This window comes from Mytilus galloprovincialis, chromosome 2, assembly GCF_965363235.1.
Source record: "Mytilus galloprovincialis chromosome 2, xbMytGall1.hap1.1, whole genome shotgun sequence".
Classification (NCBI taxonomy): domain Eukaryota; kingdom Metazoa; phylum Mollusca; class Bivalvia; order Mytilida; family Mytilidae; genus Mytilus; species Mytilus galloprovincialis.
In genome coordinates, this window is record NC_134839.1 from 23,571,581 (window position 1) to 23,592,831 (window position 21,251).

General features: G+C 32.5%; 1 protein-coding gene across 1 annotated transcript; it reads left to right on the plus strand.

The window, feature by feature from the left end:
- Positions 1-305: 305 nt before the first annotated feature.
- LOC143063177 (urethanase-like) lies at positions 306-19,452 on the plus strand. The gene is made up of 12 exons (XM_076235170.1): positions 306-341; positions 1,503-1,581; positions 3,523-3,630; positions 4,572-4,683; positions 5,521-5,693; positions 6,294-6,433; positions 6,711-6,911; positions 7,675-7,749; positions 8,606-8,768; positions 9,110-9,172; positions 10,577-10,864; positions 19,154-19,452. Exons 2-12 carry the CDS (start codon positions 1,563-1,565, stop codon positions 19,342-19,344), a joined length of 1,533 nt encoding a protein of 510 aa, XP_076091285.1. The 5' UTR covers positions 306-341; positions 1,503-1,562; the 3' UTR covers positions 19,345-19,452.
- Positions 19,453-21,251: the final 1,799 nt, after the last annotated feature.

Below are 21,251 nucleotides of genomic sequence, written 5' to 3' on the forward strand. Positions count from 1 at the left end.
GAGAATAGACTTATGCTGGCTGTACTGTGTATCTGTATATTATATTTGTTTTTGGTTCATTGTTTTGTCAATAAATCAGACTTAGTTTTCTCGAGTGATTTGTTTAACAATTATAATTTCCGGCGGAGTCTTTTATAGATGATTGTGCGATTATGGTTTTTCTCATTGTTGAAGGTCGTACGTAAGTTGCATAATAGATGTTTTAACGTCTATATCATTTCGTCTCCGGTGGACAGTTATTTCAGTGACAATCATACCATTTCCATTTAAAGTTTAATAAACAAATAACTATAAGTGTAGCACATGCGCAGTATAGTAACTGTGTCGAAGATTAAACTAAGGTAAGCTAAATATAATATGGTCAATTTTACAGTTCAACAATATTTTGTCTAAAATGTTAATGCATATGTTTAATGCTATGTGTTAGATGTACGCTTAGTGTATCAGGAATGGTGTGTTTGGTACATCATTCGGGCACCCTTTTATAGCCAAAAAAGTATATATGGTATAGCATACACATTATTACATTAAAGATCAATATTCGCAATAACAATTTAAACAAGGGACATTTAACTGTTTACAGTAAAGTGGTTTGAGCTTAAATTAACTTAACCATTTTTATTTTCTTTGACCTTTGTCATATAACTTATCTGTTTGTTCTAAAATATAACCTTTTTAAGAGAACTGAGTTAGGGCATAATGAAAAATAATGATTTATCATCTTTATATTGCGATTGTGTAAGATAACAAATTCATGCCAGTGAATTGTAAGAATTAGATAGACAACTCGTATATTAAACTTGTGCAAGTGCTATACACATATGCTTTCTTTTATATAACATATAATAAGGAAACGGTTTTAATACGGTGTTCAAGTACTATCATTAATCAGCAAAATAGCAACATTGTAAATACAAATGCAAAAACTATTAATAAACAAAAAGTAAGCACCAAAATCTTGGCTAAATTCATATAATGTAATCAGAACATAGAGCATCTCATTTTCTTTCCATAAATCAATTTGTACTTTAAGTATCGTATATCATTTCGAAAACTACGATTTTTTTTTCTCGGTGAACATGAACATGAACATGATTGAAAAATGAATGGCAAAAAAAAAAAAAAAAAAAAAAAAAAAAAAAAAAAAAAAAAAACGACTAAATTTTTTTCATAAATTCGTTTACTCTATCTCGATTGATTTGCATTTAATGTCTATGTCAAATTAAGGTATGTTATCTTTAAGTCACGTTTAATCTTTTCTGCAATTTGAAATACTGTCTCGCCTTCTATAAAAAGATAAACAAACACGTACAATTTACATTTAGATATAAACATCAGGAAAAACATTCAAAGAACCAAATATTATAAGTCATATTCGTTAAACTGGTTACCATGGAAATCAACCGATACAAAACATAAAGTTAAAAATCTCACATGTTAGAAAAGAAAACCCGATATACCCTGACTCTGACACAAATCTTACCAATGTTGTTCTATTTAAGATAATATCTGTGAGAGAGGAAAAGACCTTAGCATTTCCAAAGATATAGTCTGAAAGAGCAATGGCATCAGGAACACAAGGTAATTTAATATAATAGAAACGTCGCACGATACTGGTGTTATTTTAGTGAAATCGCAGACAAGACACATTCAAGTCATTAATTAATAAACATTAAAAGTGATCTTCTAAAGTGTTATATATCATTTTCAAGCTTTTAACTTCTACTTTGAGAATATTGCAATTTTGTATATGTAACAGACTTTTTTCATTAAGTGAAAATCAATTAAACCTTCATTTTTTAATATTATTTCCTTGTCCCGCGTTACACTTTAAGTTTTGGGAAATTCGGAATATTGTAAAAAGCATATAAAAGATTCCACCAAACGATATAAAAGTCTTTCTAGAACAAGCACGACATAATTGGTCGATGATGTAATGTCGGTTTTTTGTTTGAAAAGACGGAATTTCGAGAAAAAAGGATCTAGATGATACAAATTATGTGTCCCATGTACAAAAAATTGCCGTCATTTTTCTAAATTGTCCAATTAAAAAGGGACACCAGAGCAATCACCATGTCGTAAGTAAAAAATTATTATACTAGTATTTTGTACAAAGCTCACACTTTTGCCTCATGCAATAATCAGGGATTTTTATAACAAATTCTTTTTATTCGAGTCGAATATCAATGTCCGACAATGTGTCCCCTTCAATCCCTATTGACGTAGGGTTACGTTTTTCTGTTTTTTCGTGATATTTATTTAATACAGTGCTATTCGCTACATAAAATAAAATATAAGGGAAAAAAGTACAAAAAGTTATCTCTATTTTGATAGTAAATTCTCATAAATTTAATCTAAAATACCAGATATCGGATAAAACTATAATGTCCGATACAATGTCCCCACATACGATTTTAACGTTATATAACAAAATATACAAAATTTACGTCAATTGTCATTATTGCGGTTTTCACAGACGTTTCAGAATACGGGTAATTTTTGTTGCTTATTGAGAAAACTTCAAATGTTTTAAGTAAAAGCTCAATACCGATTCATGGGAGGAGACAATAATTCCTCGCGGAACTGCATGAAGTGTTTTCCAGAATTTATAATGATCGACAGGCCGATCCGCTACAATACAAAATCATAGAAAATAAAACAGCTATTGGTCCCGCTGATTCCTTTGTAAATTGTATATATTTGTGCAGAACTTAATGGCACTGTCATGCTATATATACCGTAGACCATTCGCCTCGACATTCTGCAGTGTATAAATGAGTGCATTATCCATGTTAGCAGTGCGTAATGAATTAAAAAAAATCGATTGCTTTTGTAATTAAAATGTTTATTAAACAAATAGTTTAAATTCAATTTTTATTTTTTTATTTGTTAATAAAAAGCTTAGTATTTTATCTAAGAAAACATGAAACTAAAGTTCATAAATTTCGCTCATAATATCCGTTAATTTTAACAAGCCATCTGAAAAACGTGCCTTCTAACGTTTTTATTTTAGATAACGTCTTCCAGTGTGTAACGTTAGGTGACACCAGTATCTTGCGACGTTTCATTATATTATTTATCATAATGGTTAATTTATATGCGATACTTAGTAAAAGTTACAAAGTTGCATTTGGAAAAAACGTATCGGAAGTAAATTTAAGATTGTTGAATAAAGTTTTTCTCAATGTGAATTTTTGACAAACGAAAATCGATGGTGATCATATCTAGATCTGAAAATAGCTGATGTTGAATGATAATTTGTTCTCGTTTGTGCAAGAAAAAAACTTTTTTCGTATAACCCGGTGTAGAATACATATATTTTTGGTATTGTAAAAAAATCTACCCAGGGTTAAACTGTAATTAGGATGCAACAAATTGTCCACGAGCATTCTTCAAAGGTACTGAAATATTATTGTTATTAAATATTAGTACAAATTAATGTTCTATAATAATAGCACATAGCATGAGAGGAGTCAGTGTTGTCTCCATGACTATAACACATTACTTACTATTTACTTGTAGATTTATACAAAAGCCCTGTTTGCCAAAAACCCCATCTGGATGAATTAAAGCAAATAGACGGTGATTTGAGATTAAAGTTATCCGATGAAGACCTCAAGGAAATGCATGGTATTTGAGTTTTCAGCCTAAGTTCTGATTATTAGAGAGTCAATCGAATTTAACAGAAATATAAATTAATTATAAAGCACGCGAAATAATTAGCAATTCACAACCGAAGAAAAAGTTAAAGGATTGATGCAACTTGTACCTCCTTTCATTATATGATTTTAACAAAAATATTAACAAAAATAAAGAGGTACAAGGTAAATTGACAAAAGAGGAGGATCATGAAACATAACAATATTTAAAGCATGATGATAACCAACATTACAAAAAGCTAAAGATGTGTTGGTTCTAATTTTTCGCAACGGAACGACAATGTAAGGTCTTGTGGTTCTAATATGTCACACTGGACCACACATTTATTTCTTTACGGTTCTGACGTGGTACAACGGAACGAAAATTTAAGTTGTTGTGGTTCTGATGATGTGTCACAACGGAACACAAATTTAATATGTTGTAGTTCTGATCTGTCACAACGGAATGAAATTTGAAAGTGCTGTGGATGTGTCGCAAAGGATCGAAAATTTAATGTGCCGTGTTTGTAAAGTCTCACAAGAGAACGAAAAGTTAAGGTGTTTTGGTTTAAATGTGTTACAACGAAACGAAAAGTTGTTGCCTGAATGCTTTTTAAGCTTAATGTCCGTTAGCAAAATATTCATGCATACCCAAGATTGGACCTAGCTTAATAATTTGTTAGAATAGGTATGTCCTTGAGAGTAGGATTATCAAAATGAATTCGAGAAATGTATATCGCAAATGCAAAAAAATCCTAAAATGGATGGGATAAAAAATACACGACACTGGATCACCTACGGACCCCTCATTTGAGTTAAAGATACTTACGCGTTAAGAGTGGGCCAATCTATCAACACGTGGATTGAATTTTATGTAACAATTTTTTTTACTATATTAGAATTTGTTAAAAAAAATGGTAATAATAATTTCAGACAATTTTCAAGGACTTATAAGTACTTTGCAAAGACTAAATGAGATTCCTGAACCACAACTTTCTGTCAAATACCCGAGGACTCCCGGGTACAGATCCGAAGACGATGCCTGGTAAGTGAACTACAACTTCCTGTTAAATACCCAAGAACTCCCGGGTACAAATCTGAAGACGATGCTTGGTAAGTGTACTACATTTCCTGTTAAATACCCAAGAACTCCCAGGAACAAATCCGAAGACGATGCTTGGTAAGTGTACTACAACTTCCTGTTAAATACCTGAGAACTCCCGGGAACAAATCCGAAGACGATGCTTGGTAATTGTACTACAACTTCCTGTTAAATACACAAAAACTCCCGGGAAATCCAAAGACGATGCTTGGTAAGTGTACTACAACTTCCTGTTAAATACCCAAGAACTCCCGGGTACAGTTCCGAAGACGATACTTGGTAAGTGTACTGTAAGTTGGGATTTAGATAAATTTAACCATTATTTTAGGTTCCTTTTTATCATAAAGATCCCCACGTTTTCGGGTGTCTATATATTCTTAGCTTTCACAGTTTAAGAGTTTTATTTAGTGAAGGTAAATACGAAAAAGATACTGGGTATTCGGACGCACGAACCATATTTTACTTCAAGTGCATCCTCACCTGGTTCTTTTTTATTGAATTTTTGAAAGTAAACATATACATAAACAAATTTGACGGGTGGTGAGTATGAAGCAGAATTTCCTTATCCTTCCAGAACACTTGTGATCATCCATGATATTTTGGCGGGGTTCGTGCTGCTCAGTGTTTAGTTTTGTATGTAGTGTTCACGCTTCTTTTTATGTTGCCTTGTTGGAACAAGTTTTTTTTTCAAGTTTCACGTTTTGAATGTGTAATCTTTATCATCTGCCTCATTTTGAACAACAAGACATATTCAATAAGCACAAATATTTTCAATTTCAGGTATTGGAAATGTGACATCAAAGGTGCAGCGAAAGGTAAACTGGCAGGTAAGACGATTGGCATCAAAGACAATGTAGCTGTTGCTGGAGTACCTATGATGAATGGATCGAAAATACTAGAGGGATACACACCGGAGTTTGACGCAACCATCATCACCAGAATACTTGATGAAGGTACTCTTTCGAACTTCCTTGTCATTACCGATTTTATCAAAAATATATACATTAATATCCCAGTATCAATATCAGAAAGAAAACAAAATCTGAGCTAAACTAAACTAAGATCGTTTATTTAGAAAATAATCAAGCTTTGGCAAATGTGACATAAGGAGATGTGGTAAGATTGCTGCCGAGACAAATATTCAGCAAACAAAGTGACGTAGATGTAAGCAATTAAGGATTATTGTATTGCCTTCAACAATGAGCAAAACCTTGAAACTTAGAAAATAACAAGGACTTTCAAAACCTCGAAATTCCGTAATTTAAAACCAAACTTTTATATTGTTTATTCACATTGAACTTTAAATAGATAAGATAAAAAAAAATGCCGGATATCTTACCTATTTGTGATCATATCATGCTCCGGATCCTTGAAACTACTCTTTTGAAATAGTCCGCCATCTTGGTTGTATCAACTTGATATGTCAATCATACCACTTTATCCAGAATTATATAAAGACACAGGTGTGTGATCAGCAATTAAAAAGTCATCCATAACTCACAAAAGTATTGCAAAAACATTTTCAAGATATTTTTTAATTAATCATAAACCAGGAGGTAATATTGTTGGAAAGACTGTTTGTGAAGATATGTGTTACAGTGTACTAAGCTGTACAGCATCTACTGGCCCTGTAAAGAATCCAATCGACAGTAAGCTATCCGCCGGGGGATCCAGTTCCGGAAGTGCTGCACTAGTGAGTTTATATACCGTTTACATCTTCCAAACAAAAATGTATTGGATTAATTTTTAAAAGATTATTTTTGTCATTTTGTTGAATAAAGTTGTCAACGATACATCTATTTTTAAACAGCTATTAACCAGTAAGTCATAAAATTGAGAATGGAAATGGGGAATATGTCAAAGCAGCAACAACCCGACCATAGAGCATAAAAAAAAATTCATGTGATTGTCTATGTAAAACAGTGAATGTGTAGTTTGTAATTTATGTATAATAATTTATTAATTTCTAGCTCGGAAGAAAGGAAATTGATTTAGCTATAGGAGGTGATCAAGGAGGGTCTATACGTATTCCATCGAGTTGCTGTGGGACCGTTGGATTAAAGCCTACATTTGGTTTGGTACCTTACACGGGAATAGCATCACTAGAATCGACATTGGATCATGTAGGACCGATGACCAGGACAGTCACCGAATGCGCACTTCTCCTTGAAGTAATTTATCATTTTTTTAGTGTTTATTTATGTTTGAAATAACTAGAATAACTTGCATATATCTATAAATATAAAATCTAGACTGCTTTTATTCACAATCGGAATGATTTTTATCCAAATCCAACAGGTCTATATTATTTCAAAACTTACGAAATATTTGAAATAGGCAAATTTTAGTTTTCCTGTTTGAATTGTTAACATTAGTCATTTTGAGGCCCTTCTATAGCTTGCTGTTCAGTTTTAGCCAAGACTCCGAATTGAAGGCCGTATTTGACATATAATTGTTAACTTTATATACTTTGTAATTTACATGGAGAGTTGTCTCATTGGCACTCATACCACATATTATGTATAATCAATAGTCAATATTGTAGAGAACAAAACAAGACAACAAAAGCTGAGAAATGGCAATAACAAAGATACAAATTTCAGACTAGTACTATCAACTATTGAGTACATGTAAACAAGTAACAGTCTAAAAAAGTGCTTAAAATTAAAAAAAAAGTGTGTAATTTAGACTCCAAAACAAACATGGAGTGACACACAGGAAGCTCTCGAATGATAGATATGCCCGGCTTTGTACGTGACACCATTGATTTTGAAACTTTGAAACTCCCTCAAGATTTTAAACCATGAGAACTTTTAGTAGATATGCTCAAGATACGTCTACTATTGAAATCGTTACGTTTTGCACATAAACACATCTGTTTTTAAATGGTAAAACTGTTAACACTTTAATTCCGTATAATACGGTATATTGTAGGTAATCGCTGGGTATGACGAAGGACGTGACCCGAGACAAATTCCAAATATAGCAATACCTCAGTATTCACAATTGGTAAGAACCTGAACATAATAATCATTCTCCCCCCCCTCCCCCCCCCCCCAAAAAAAAAAAAAAAATCATTACACAATAGACGACCATTTTGACAGTAAGTTTGTTCTTAAATAACAAACCTTTTTCATAAATTGTAAAATGTTGACCACCATCACGTGCACATATTCAAGATTCAAGATTCAAAGTTTTATTTAGAGTCGATATTCAATAAACTACATAACACAAGCTCTAGAGAGCTTTTCAAATCGACTTAAATATAAATATAACAAAGGCATTGCAAAAGACGTCCAAGATAAAGATAGTTGGTAAACTTTTAAGATGCTTTATAACCACAACATACAGAAGTTAAAACACATTTGTAATTTCTTAACAACAACTTTTATTTAAAAATTCAATATGAAGATTCATGCGTTGTAATCTTCTGGAGTTCTCCACCAGTGACGCTCACATCAAAAGATTTGAACACTAAGGACATATAAATGCACAAGATTTCTACGACGATAATATCTACATACTCTAAAAATAATGAACAATTTCAAAGGGATTGAGAGTTTCAAAAAAAAAATTACAACACTATGCAGGAGGATGTGGGGTCCGCAGTCTTGTATCTTACAAAAACGTCCAACAATTCTACTTAAACACTAATGGTGGAATAAATAAATAAATATATATATATATATATATATATATATATAAAATATATAAATATACATGTATATAAGCAACACATATTTTATACCAATAAATATCCCTGACACTTGTATATATTTAAACATACTATTTAAAATCGTTCTTTTCCCCTTTGTGCACAAAGAGTTCTGTTGAAATCGTTTACCGTCTTTTTTCTCTCCGAAAGATTGATGCTGGTATAGAAGGCTTAAAGATTGGTTTAGTTAAAGAAGGGTTTGAGTTCCAGGCAATGGACGTAGATGTGGCTGAGATTGTCAAGGGAGCTGCAAATAAATTGAAAGGAGCTGGCGCTACAGTTGAGGACACCAGTATACCTCTACATAATGATGGTATGTTTAGTTTAAAAATAAAAATCATTATTGTTAATGAAACCATTAAAAGAAATTTTCGCAGCTCATTGTGCATTATAAAATCATTTTGTGCTGCGTACAAAATTGTTTAATTTACCAATTTGCATCTTCGTTAGCCAAGGGTTACGATCCAAATCCTTCTCTCGTAACCCTTGTCTAGCGAAGATGACCAATTTGTTGCTGAAGTAAGGTTAGTTTGCAGTGTACAATGGCCACGTTTCTTTTTGAAAATGTTGTTTTTATTTTCAATTTTGCTACGAGTGGAATACAGAAAAATACTGCAATAGTTATATTTTCTATGTTATAATATTATATTACAGGAATAAAGATCTGGCACCCAATTGCACTGCAAGGACAATATAACTGTATGATAAAAGGAAATGGTATGTATTGGAATTTTCATTGTTTTAATCCAAAGTGTTAATAACATAAATAAAATTGAGAATGGAACCATTATGAAAATGTTTTGTTAATATGAATTACTATCAACAACATGAATTTATGTTGGTATTACCATTTTTTTTCCTTTTGAAGACCCCCTACTGTAACAATATATCACGTACAGATCAAAAATCATTTTTTTGTCAATTCAATATCTTTTTTCTTCATAAGAAAACGCCTGTACCAAGTCAGCATTATGACAGTTGTTGTCCATTCGTTGGATGTGTTTAAGCTTTTGCTTTTGCCATTTGACTAGGGACTTTCCGTTTTGAATTTTCCTCGGAGTTCAGTATTTTTGTGATTTTACTTTTTTCTTGAGACTTCCAGAGTTCACTATTAGATAGGAAGTTTGTGGATAGAGTGAAACGATTTTATTGTTTAGCTTAAATTCGCTAATTGAAACAGATGTAAAGTGATCGTCGTTTATGTTCTTTTGTTCACCAGTCCTCGTCAGTCCTCAACCGTCCTCACATGTTATCCATACCCAAATCCATTATATAAACACTTAAAAGAATTATTTGCAATACATTAATTCTAAAAGGCTGTGAGATTTCTATGGCAAATAATACATTTTGAATTATGCAATTTCAAATCAATGAAAAAGTATGAACTTAAAAACTTTTTCCAGAAAGAATAATAAACAATGATATAATCGTTTGGAATATTTTAAATAATAATTACATAAAAAAAACAGTAACAGATTTGTTTTCGGAAATTTAAAAGTTATATATATATATATATATATACATTTCTGCATCTTAGAAAATGCATCCATCGGCATCTAATTCAATATTTATATTTAATGTTATCCAAGCAAACTCATCTTTCATTTTGAAACCACGTTGGTTAAAGAATGACCATTTGATTTTCCTTAGGGAGCATGATTTTTTTTAAACGAATATCATGGTTTGGTAAGAACTGATAATCAAAAGTCTTGCACAGACAGGATGAACAAGAATATTATCCAACTTAACATGAAAGAGAGAATTGGACACATAAGTGAAATTAATTAATTAATTACTTGAGCGATAAAGAAATAAACATGCGTAGCAACAGATGAAAATGGAATGTCAATTTGCAAAAAATACTCGTGTCCACCTTTTCAGGAATATCAAATGGTCGTCTGCTCACAATATGCATGTATCAAGGTTCAATAGTGACACTTTTAAAGGAAAGGGTTTACTTCGAACGTAAATGTTCTTCTTTCCAGTACGTACACTACATCCCCATTAGTGATTCTACACATTGCAATGGTTGGTAAATAGCTCTGTATTTCATCAATCAAATAGTGATTTGCTGAATTTTTATCATTTTAATAGTTTCTTGAATTATTTACTTAAATTTAGGTACAGGATATAACTGGAAAGGACACTATCCCACCTCTATGCAGGAGGCGTTTGCTAGAGGTTTGTTCACACGCCCCTATGATATGCCACAGCCTCTTAAGAAAAGTTGCGTGATGGCGGAATATATCCAAAGAAATTACCAGAATAAATTTTACGCCAAGGCAATGAATCTTGTACAGGTTTTAACTAAAGCTTATGATGATGCATTGAAGGAATACGATGTTTTGATCATGCCAACGGTACCTATTAAACCAACTGCCCTTCCAACAGGAAATGATGACTTAAAAGGTTCGTAAGGATAACTTTAAAGTTTACACAATCTAGAACACATAACTTATTCTAGAAAAACAACAAACGATTTACAATATCACATAACGTATTACAAAAATCTGTGACATGCATTACTGGCAAAGTCATGTGTAAAATTCCCAGAGCAGTGTTCTTTGATAATAAACAAAGCATATATATGTATTTGAGTACATAGTTATGTTCAAATAGTGTTATTTATTTACTTTCTAAATCTTAATACGATGTTTGTAACTGTACTGTAAAATCATTTCCGTATCAATCATTCGATTTATTCCCTGATCAAATACTTTTGCTGAACTTGGCATTCGTCATCCGTTACTTTTACAAAGACCATCTTCTCCGAAACTTAAAAAAAACCAACTGAAATAAGGCTTTAGATTAGCCATGGTTAAGCATTAAAGTGCCAAGGAAACATATGTTATGTATATTTCGGTTCATCCATCCATATGACCATCGTGGCTAAAGATAGAACACGAGGACTGATTCCAGTATTCCAGTAATGGTCTATATTTTCTTGAATATCATAATAACCAACGTTTGATTATAAATGTATATATTAGCGGCAATAAGTGAAATTAGGCATTTAGCTTAAATCCTAGGCAATAAGATAACGCCTAGGCAGTAAGTCTACTGCCTAAATGATGTTTGGCTTTAGTCTTATATCCTAGGATTTAAGCTTAAATCCTGAAAAATGTGTGCGGGCTAAATAAGTTTAATGCCTAAAATATAAATGCGAGTAAATGAACGACATTTATTCATATAAAAAAAAACTATATTTGTTACAAAATAACATTATGAGAACTGGGGCCTGTTTATCAAAACTGTCTTAAGATCGGTCGTATAAGATATTCTTAGGACAGGATTTATGATAAAGTTAGGACCGACTTACGACATGACTCAGCACGCACATCGAAGCTATTTGAGGATTATCTTAGCTAGGATGTCCTAACCGCTGTCCTAAGTATTGGCGTAAAAGAAAATAGCAAATGAAAAAAATGAAATATTGTATCAAATTTTACCAACAACTTTAATTTAAAACTCGATTAATTATTAAAAAATAATAGATTAAAGGTAATACATAATTTTGATATTATAATTGTACATTTACACTCTTTGAAACAAAACATAAGTCAAAAATATCACTGCGTTTTATATAAAAATTGAACAAACTAATTGTAAATAGTTAAAATTAAATATGTAATCGGTAAAATCCTTATAATTTTTATGCTTTGAGGGTGCTGAATTCAAATTGACACGGTTTCATACTTACAAGTTGAAAGGCAAATCTAGTGCATCTTTCATATAAATACTGATTACTTCAACAATTTTATTTTATCACTGCAAATAACATACGTTTGAATAAGAGCAAAAGAAAAAATTGATTGTTACCGATGCAAAACTACAGGGCCAAGTTTCATCTTAAATATAAAAAAGAAGATGTGGTATGGTTGCCAATGAGACAACTCTCCACAAGAAACCGGAAATAATATCACTAATAAAATATGTTATTTATATTAAAACGCATCAAATAATAATATAAAGATATGAAAACTTAATAGAAATTTGTGTTAAAATCAGTTTCTTAACACAAGTTGTGGAACTGTTAACAAAGAAAATTTAAAAGAAACAATCCACAATGCCTTTCAACATAAAAATGGTAGCATACGCTATCAATTTATTACTTTGGGATTTCATAAGGCATATTTCGTTAATAGTGACAGACAAAAAGGTCAAACATGCTACACAGAAGAACAAGTGGTCAGTATGCTGGAGTTTCTTATCGACAACATATTTGTTGAGTTTGGAGGTGGACTTTTCCAACAAATTGTGGGCATTCCTATGGTAATAAACTGTGCGCCTCTTCTTGCCGACCTCTTCTTATTTTCATATGAATCGGAGTTCCTTCAGACACTTGTCAAAAACAAGAGGATCAAAGAAGCCAGATTATTTAATTTCACTTTCAGATATATTGATGATGTTCTGTCCATAAACAATCCGAACATTTCTGATTGGGTTCCATTAATATATACCCCCGAACTAGAAATTAAAGAAACAACAGATACGGCTTCCTCCGCCTCATTTATAGGCTTATATCTCGAATTTGACTTATACAGTCATCTCAGTACCAGCAATATGACAAACGAGACGATTTTAATTTTGAAATTATAAATTCCCCCCACCTTAGTAGCAATATACCAACTTCACCTGCATATGGGATATATATTTCCCAACTTATTCGATATTCAAGAGCTTGTAGCTCCTACTCAAACTTTGTAAAACGTCATCAGTGTCTGAGTAGAAAGTTGATGAACCAGGGGTATGTCAAAGAAAGTCTCGTCCTTTTTCTAAAAAAGTTCATCGTCAGGTACCAAGACCTTGTTGATAAATATTCCGTATCAACTTCACAATTAATACATGATGGTCTTGATGTATAGATTCTGCGTACTGATGTTGTTTATCATCTTAACAACGTGTTTTAGTGTTCTTTCATTTGTCTTTGTTTTATAATAAAATTACTTTTACTGTTGGATTGTTTTATGTGATATCGATTTAACGTGGCTCGGTACTTAAACATCCCGTCAATGTGTTTGTATTGTCTTTTATTTTTTGCTGGTGTGTTTTATATATGCGACTTTTTGTATTTCTTTGGTTCTTATAACGTGACTCTGTACTTTAAAAGATTCCGTCAGTATAATATTGTTCAATTTTATGTCATTATGCTATATTTCTATTATGAATTACAAAATACGTTGAACCACAAACGTCAAAATTATCCAATCGCGTAGTGGAATGAACTATTTGTGGATCCTTATAAATTCTATATAACTTTTGGACTATTTTAAATCTCGGTCTATTTCTGAAATTAATTCTTACTTACTTTGATTTTTTTTAACCCTGTATGCTAACATTGGGCCATTCCAGTTAATTTCTGACAGGTGGGGATGGATGGGGAGATTTTTTTCATACCTATCAGAAAAAAAACATCATGAAAAACTACCTATCAGATCTTTAAATTAAGACCTATCAGATGTAGACTTTCTGTTCATATTGGGTGGATGGGCTTTCATGGGAAAAATTGACCTATCAGAATTTTTCACTGCAAGGATTGTAACAATGTTACCATCAGAATTTTAAATACAATACCAGATAATGCATGATACGAAACTGTCTACATTCCAAAGCACCCCTAAGATCTGAAATAGATATTTTTTTTTTGTAACCCCTAAGATGTAATTATTTTTAATTATTTACTGCTGCAAGACCCTCAGAAATTTTTGCGTATAAGTGTACGTGTCAGATGAAAAAACCCAAAATTTCACCCCTAAGATGTATAAATTTTACACCCCTCAGAAAGGACCATCCATCCCCCTTTACCAGATATTAACTGGAATGGCCCATTGCCCATGTGAAATTTTTAAATTGTTTGTATATACATTGAACGACAAATATATGTGACGTATAAAATTTTCTGATGTCAGACACGCGAATCAATGAATATGTTTGTAGATAGATGTTGTTGTGTTCTGTTAAATTGTTCCTTTTGAAATTGTTACACGACGATGACTGCTGTACCCATATTTTGACTATTATATTTATTATGTCTGTTTAGTTCATTGTAAATATCATTGTAAATATAACAGAATTTGATGAGACTGTCATCAAAGTGAGAGGGTAAGCGCTGTAAAACCAGATTTAATCCACCATTTTCTATATTTGAAAATGCCTGTACCAAGTCAGGAATATGACAGTTATTGTCCATTCGTTGATGTGTTTTGTTATTTGATTTTGCCATGTGATTATGGACTTTCGATTAGATTTTTAGCTCAGTATTTTTGTGGTCTTACTTTTTACTTATCCAATGAAAAAAATTGGAAAATGTTGTGAGCAAAAAAAATATCTTAATTTTGTCTACTTTTGACCAGTTCAAACCAGCTCAACTAGTGAAGTGTAAAATTTTAAAAAAAATATTATAATTTTTCAATAGAATCTTCCCCCTTTTTTAATTGGATTCAATCACTTTTTTTAATCTTTTTTTTTTAATATTTTGTAATACCACAAAAACACGAAAAAGTATGAGTTTATTCTGTTTTTTAACTGCTAAAATTACTAAATAAACTTACTAAATGTGAAGATTTGTCAAATGAGTGTATATTTATCCATGTAATATTAGAAATATAATTATGAAACGACTTTATATCAAGAATAAATCACCAAATATGCATAAATTCCAGAGTTTATTTATTGCCTAAAAATGTGTTCGGCAATAGGATGAATAGTCATCATCGTATTTCAGGAAATACGCTTAATCGTTAATGCCTGAAAATTTCAGGCAACAACTTAATGCCTAGGCATTAGTTTATTGCCTAGGATTTAAGCTTAATGCATAATTTCACTTATTGCCGCTAACATATATACTAAATAAGCAATAATCTGTAAACGATTCCATAAATGATTCGTTTGAAGTTCCTGTGAATCTATTAAGTTTTTTTTATAAGTGTATATGCGAAATGAATTTACGTGCTCAGAACTACTGTTGTTTCTTATTTGCACATTACGATGTTTTGACTACGTATCTGTTGCTGTTTGAGGACGGGATTTTCAACCAAAAAATCGGCATTTCTAAGGGAACCTCCTTTGGTCTTTGTCTTGTTGACTTTTTCGTTTATTCATATGAGATAGACTTCATACATGAACTTCTTCGGAAGAATGTAAAGAAGCTAGCAGTATCCTCTGATTTCACGAACCTCTTTATAAACGATGTTCTGCCACTAAATAGATTAAAATTTGGTTACCGTCTTATAGAAAAAGTAACATCAAATGAACCTTATCAGCTTATAATACCTCATTTCTTGAAATACATATAGATTTAAAAAATGAGGGTCGTTTAAAGCCCTGGTCACAACGAACCCACGACACATCTATGCAGCGCCACGACATGGAGTTTTGTCAAATCCCGAGTCATCTGTGATCGTCGTACGACAGTCGCACGATAGTTTGAGCATCGTGTCGCTGTCGTGTGTCGTGGGACGAAAATTGGACATGCACCTTTTTTGCGCTACGATTTTTTTGTCTTGTCATTGTCTTATGGCTGTCATGAGAGTGTCTAACCACAGTCGTGGGACTGTCGTGCGATAAACACATTGTCGTGGGTGCCACCATAAACCATTTTAATAAGAAATAATCGTACGTCTTTCGCACGACGGTCGTAAGACAATCACACGAACATGAAAGCAACCTGTCTTTTTTCGATAGTTTTATTTAAGCACGTCTTTGCAAATCCTGTTGACAGGTACGGTGCAAAATGTATAAGCCGTATCCCTTACAAACTTTCCCCGTACCTATAACAATTTAGCTGTATTTTTGAATATCAGTATGAACAAAAAGCTGAGAGCCAGATTGGCATATATTTAAACTGACAGTATTGTTAAATCATAATGATCTGTAGAATTATTTTAACAAATCATTGCTGAAAGTTGACAAATCTTCACTTTTCTATTTATTTTATGAATTTATCTAGCATTTTATAGACACCTTCGGGTCAAAGAGGTAGGGGTGCATTTCAATACTTAATTGATAGGGTGCCCTACCCTTTTCGTATAATTAAGAATCTTAGAATGCATAACATTTCAAAATTTGGTTTCATGAGGTGTGTTGAAAAATTGACTACCAAAGTGACAAGAGGGAAAACTTGTGGACAGAAGCACAGCCATGAACACCCAGATTTTTATTTAACAAGAAATAAGATTTATTTTTCAATCTTAAATATTTCTGATATTTTCGCCTACCTCCTCTGTTGTTCCGGTGGCTGTTACACTTTCTCTGATGTTTAGTGCTGTCGCCCGGAAAAAAATAATAATCAACTTGAAATGTTACTTATTATATACGTGTCAGTGCAGTTAAGTAGGGAGAGCATGTCTGCTATGTGTAGGAAAAATGCGTCCTGGAAGGATGAAATGTAGACTGGTTTTTTTGTACACTTGACACGTATAAAATCCAACTCAAAATGTATGCCTTGTATGAAACATGTTCATATTCAAACCACCATAACTGACTCCTATTCCGATATGAATGTTATATTTGTTACTGGGCCTTAAACACTAGCTCATCATTTTCATCCATTTTGTTCAATTAACAATCCAGTCTAAAACTCAAAACTCAACGGGATAGAGTATATATATATATTTCGCATCGATGTTTAATATTACATATTTGATTAACTTTTATTTTGGTTCGTTTATTTCGGTTTCTTTCGTTCGTTTCTATTTCGTTTCACACTTTATAGGTCCTCGATAGTATCGTTCCTGTCTGATGTTGTTGCGGGGATTACCGTTCGGTTTGGGCACGTAAATCAAAGATTAACACCTGAACACTTCTTTTTTGAAACAACTTCAAATAATAAAAAATCGAAACATCAATGCCTCCGGGTGTGTGAGTTTCTCGCTGCATTGAAGAACCATTATTGGCCTTCGGCTGTTGTCTGCTCTATATAGTCACATTCCCCATTTTCATTCTCAATTTTATTTCAGCTGGAAAAGGTCACATTTTTGTCAGCTAAATAATATGTGAATAGGTAGATTATATCAAAAATGTATGATATGACCCAAAAAGTTTCCATTACTTGTTGTATAAAAAAAACCGGTATTTTTTTCACAGCCGAAAGTCTGCATGACTGTGTTTCTATCCATAAATAGTCCCTCTTCGACACTTTGGTAGTCATTTCTTTAACACACCAGATGAAACCAAATCAAAATGTAAAAAGGTTACACTTTCACATACGCAAATGTCTAATGATATACATTTTAAAAATCTTGATTATACGAAAAGCGTAGCGTACATGAACCCCAGCGGCATCCCTTATCAATTGAGTATTGAAGTGCAACCAAACCCCTTTCTGGCCAGACGATGACTTTGCAAACACTAAATGAATTCGTAAAATTTTATATCAAGATGTCTTCATAGTATGAAATATTATCTTCATAACAAAGTGAAATGACAAAATAATATGAAAAGCTAACTCCATGTTGTATCAAAGTGTCTTTATGGTATATAAATATATCTTAGTGATATAGCAAATTGACAGAGTATTATAGTCAAATGCCGTTATAGTATATAAATATATCTTAGTGATATAGCAAAATGACAGAGTATTATAGTCAAATGCCGTTAAAGTATATAAATTGATCTTAGTGATATAGCAAACTGACAGAGTAGTATAGTCAAATGCCGTTATAGTATATAAATTGATCTTATTGATATAGCGAATTGACAGAGTATTATAGTCAAATGCCGTTATAGTATGTTAATTGATCTTAGTGATATAGCAAATTGACAGAGTATTATAGTCAAATGCCGTTATAGTATATAAATCGATTTTAGTGATATAGCGAATTGACAGAGTAATTTAGTCAAATGCCGTTATAGTATATAAATTGATCTTAGTGATATAGCGAATTGACAGAGTATTATAGTCAAATGCCGATATAGTATAGAACATTTTCTTCATGATGTATCTCTACCCTTAATGATATGGTTATTGTTATCATAAGGCAGCTGAGGCGTTCCATACACCCGTGATACAGTTTCACGATTGTCTCACGAATACCAAATTTCGTACGATGCTCGCACAACATTGATTGTCTGTCGTACGATTGTGGTACGGTCGCCGTGCAACTTTTTCGTTTTATTTAGAAGAATACAATTCGAACGAATGTTTGAAAAAACCATAGCCTGTCGTTTAGCAAGGATGGTTATTCCACTAGAATGATTACGCTTGGCCCTGCTAAATAGACGCCTTGCTGGAATCCAACAAGAGCAAACTATGGTCCTGTTAGTGTTGATTCGAGCCCGTGAACAGCATAGGAACCCGCGAAACTCCAGACAGTGTTGGGTTAGGTCATGGATCGAACTGCGATTGATGTTTCGGCAGTATAGTAGACTGATGCAAGAGTTGAAACGGGAATCTGCTGATGATTTCGTTGGATTCATGCGGATGGAGCCTGGCATGTGTCAAGAGCTTTTGCTAAGAGTCGCCCCTCGCATCACTAACCCAATAAATCGGGCAATCTTTATATACTAGTAATTCGGAGTCAAACGCGAGAGTGACCCACGACTGTTGTGCAACAGTGACACGACAGTGACAGCAAAGTGACAGCAAATGCGACACCACAAACGTTTCATTTTCATCAAACCACTTTTAAGTTATCTGGAACCCTCATCTAAATATATCAATAAAATTGTATTAAAAGTCATTTGGATTTATCTTTTCAGATAAAAGAAGCAAATCGGCATGTACATTGAAAAATAATGCGCCATTTAACGCAACAGGTCACCCGGCTTTATCGATAAATGCCGGGTTTTCCGAAGGGCTTCCTGTTGGGATGATGATTATTGGAAAGAAGTACGACGAAACAACTATTCTCAAAGTTGCAAGAGGATATGAAAAAATAAGAGACAATTAATTTGATATCAGGTAGAATGAAGAATACCTCAAATTTTTGTTTACGTACATTATACATAAAATATATCTGGACGTACATGTGAATATATTTATAAAAATATATTTTGTTTTTAGTTGTAGGTTATTTAGTTTTTAATGTAGTCGACGGAAATGCGAAAAGAAGAAACGCGATATATTCGGATATTCATGTATTCACCTCACAAGTAAATATTCGAATACTTTAATGACTTGTATAAATAAGCAGTTAAGCCACTATTGGTGAGCTGAAAACCTTAAGAACAGATGAATTCATGAACAGTTTAAGCGACATGTTTTCGTCGTCTTAGATCTGGTTTCATCCGCATATCCGCTAGAACTAGAAATTAAAGAAACAACAGACATAGCATCCTCAGCCTCAATTTTAGGTTTATAACATCTGAGTACCAGAATCTATGATAAACGAGACGATTTTAATTTTGAAATTATCAATTTTCCCCACCTTAGTAGTAACATACCAACTTCACCTCCATATGGGATATACATTTCTCAACTCATTCGGTATTCAAGAGATTGCAGGATTGCAGCTACTACTCAAACTTTGGTAAACGTCATCAGTGTCTAAGCAGAAAGTCGATGAAGCAAAGTTATGTCAAAGAACGTCTCGTTCTTTTTCTAAAAAAAATCATTCGAAGTTACCAAGTCCTTGTTGATAAATATTCCATATCAACTTCACAAATCATACACGATGGTCGCGAAGTATAGATTCTAGGTGCTGACGATATTTATCATCTTAATTATGTGTTATAGCCTTCTTTAATTGTCTTTGTCAAAGCTACGAATGTTTTAAAAATAAAATAAATAGCGGAAAAGCAGCAAATAATGATTAAGTACTGAATAAAGATATAAAAAACGAACTAGCTAAACGGATTAAGTAACGAATAAGAATAATAGAATAAGAAATGAAAACAATACGTTATAAACTTCATGCTTCTGAAGCGCGTTCATGAATTGACCTTCTTTAGGAACGCTTGAAGCCGAATATTAAAAGCTGATCAGGTATAAATAAAGGCAACTGTAGTATGCCGCTGTTTAAAAGACATAAATCGAACGAGAAAGAAAAAAACGGATACAAGAAAAAAAAAACGAGGGAAAACAACGAAACAACAGAAACACTGAAGTGCAATAAAATCAAAAACTATACCGCTAATTGCACTTAAATGACAAAATTACATGACAGGAAAACATTACACATAAAAAGTGAAATCGCAAAAATACTGAACTCTGAGGAAAATTCAAAACGGAAAATCCCTATTCAAATGGCAAATTCAATTGATACACATCAAACGAATGGACAACAACTGTAATATTCCTGACTTGGTACAGGCATTTTAAAATGTAGAAAATGGTAGATTGAACCTAGCATAAATGCAAGAACACTCAGGACAGAGAAATGCATAAAGAAATGATATAATAGTACATTTCTGCATTTTAACTATAGAATAAAAGAAGTATACCACTGTTTAAAAGTCATAAATCTATTGAGAAAAATCAAATACTGGTTACAAACTAAATCCATACCGCATAAACTATAAGAGGAAAACAACATATCAAGAGACACACTGAATTGCAACAAAATCAAACGCCAAAATACATAGAAAAGGACTACTTGATAACAACTTTTCATATTCCTGACTTGGTACAGGACATTTTATGAAAAATATTGTTGATTGAACCTGGTTTTATGGCTAGCCAAGTTATGCAGAACGAATAAGGATTCAGTCGAGTAAGGCAGAAGTAACATGTAAAGAACAAATAATATGTAGCCAACTTGACAACCTTTATTTTCAAAAGTTCATCCATTGGTAAAAAGTAAAATCACAAAAATACAGAACTCGGAGGAAAATCCATTCGGAAAGTCCATAATGACAT

Excerpts from the sequence above, each read along its gene's own strand:
- LOC143063177 (XM_076235170.1), top strand. Across the intron at positions 5,694-6,293 it reads CACCAGAATACTTGATGAAG|GAGGTAATATTGTTGGAAAG; the intron begins GTACTCTTTCGA and ends ATCATAAACCAG. Across the intron at positions 8,769-9,109 it reads TATACCTCTACATAATGATG|GAATAAAGATCTGGCACCCA; the intron begins GTATGTTTAGTT and ends ATTATATTACAG.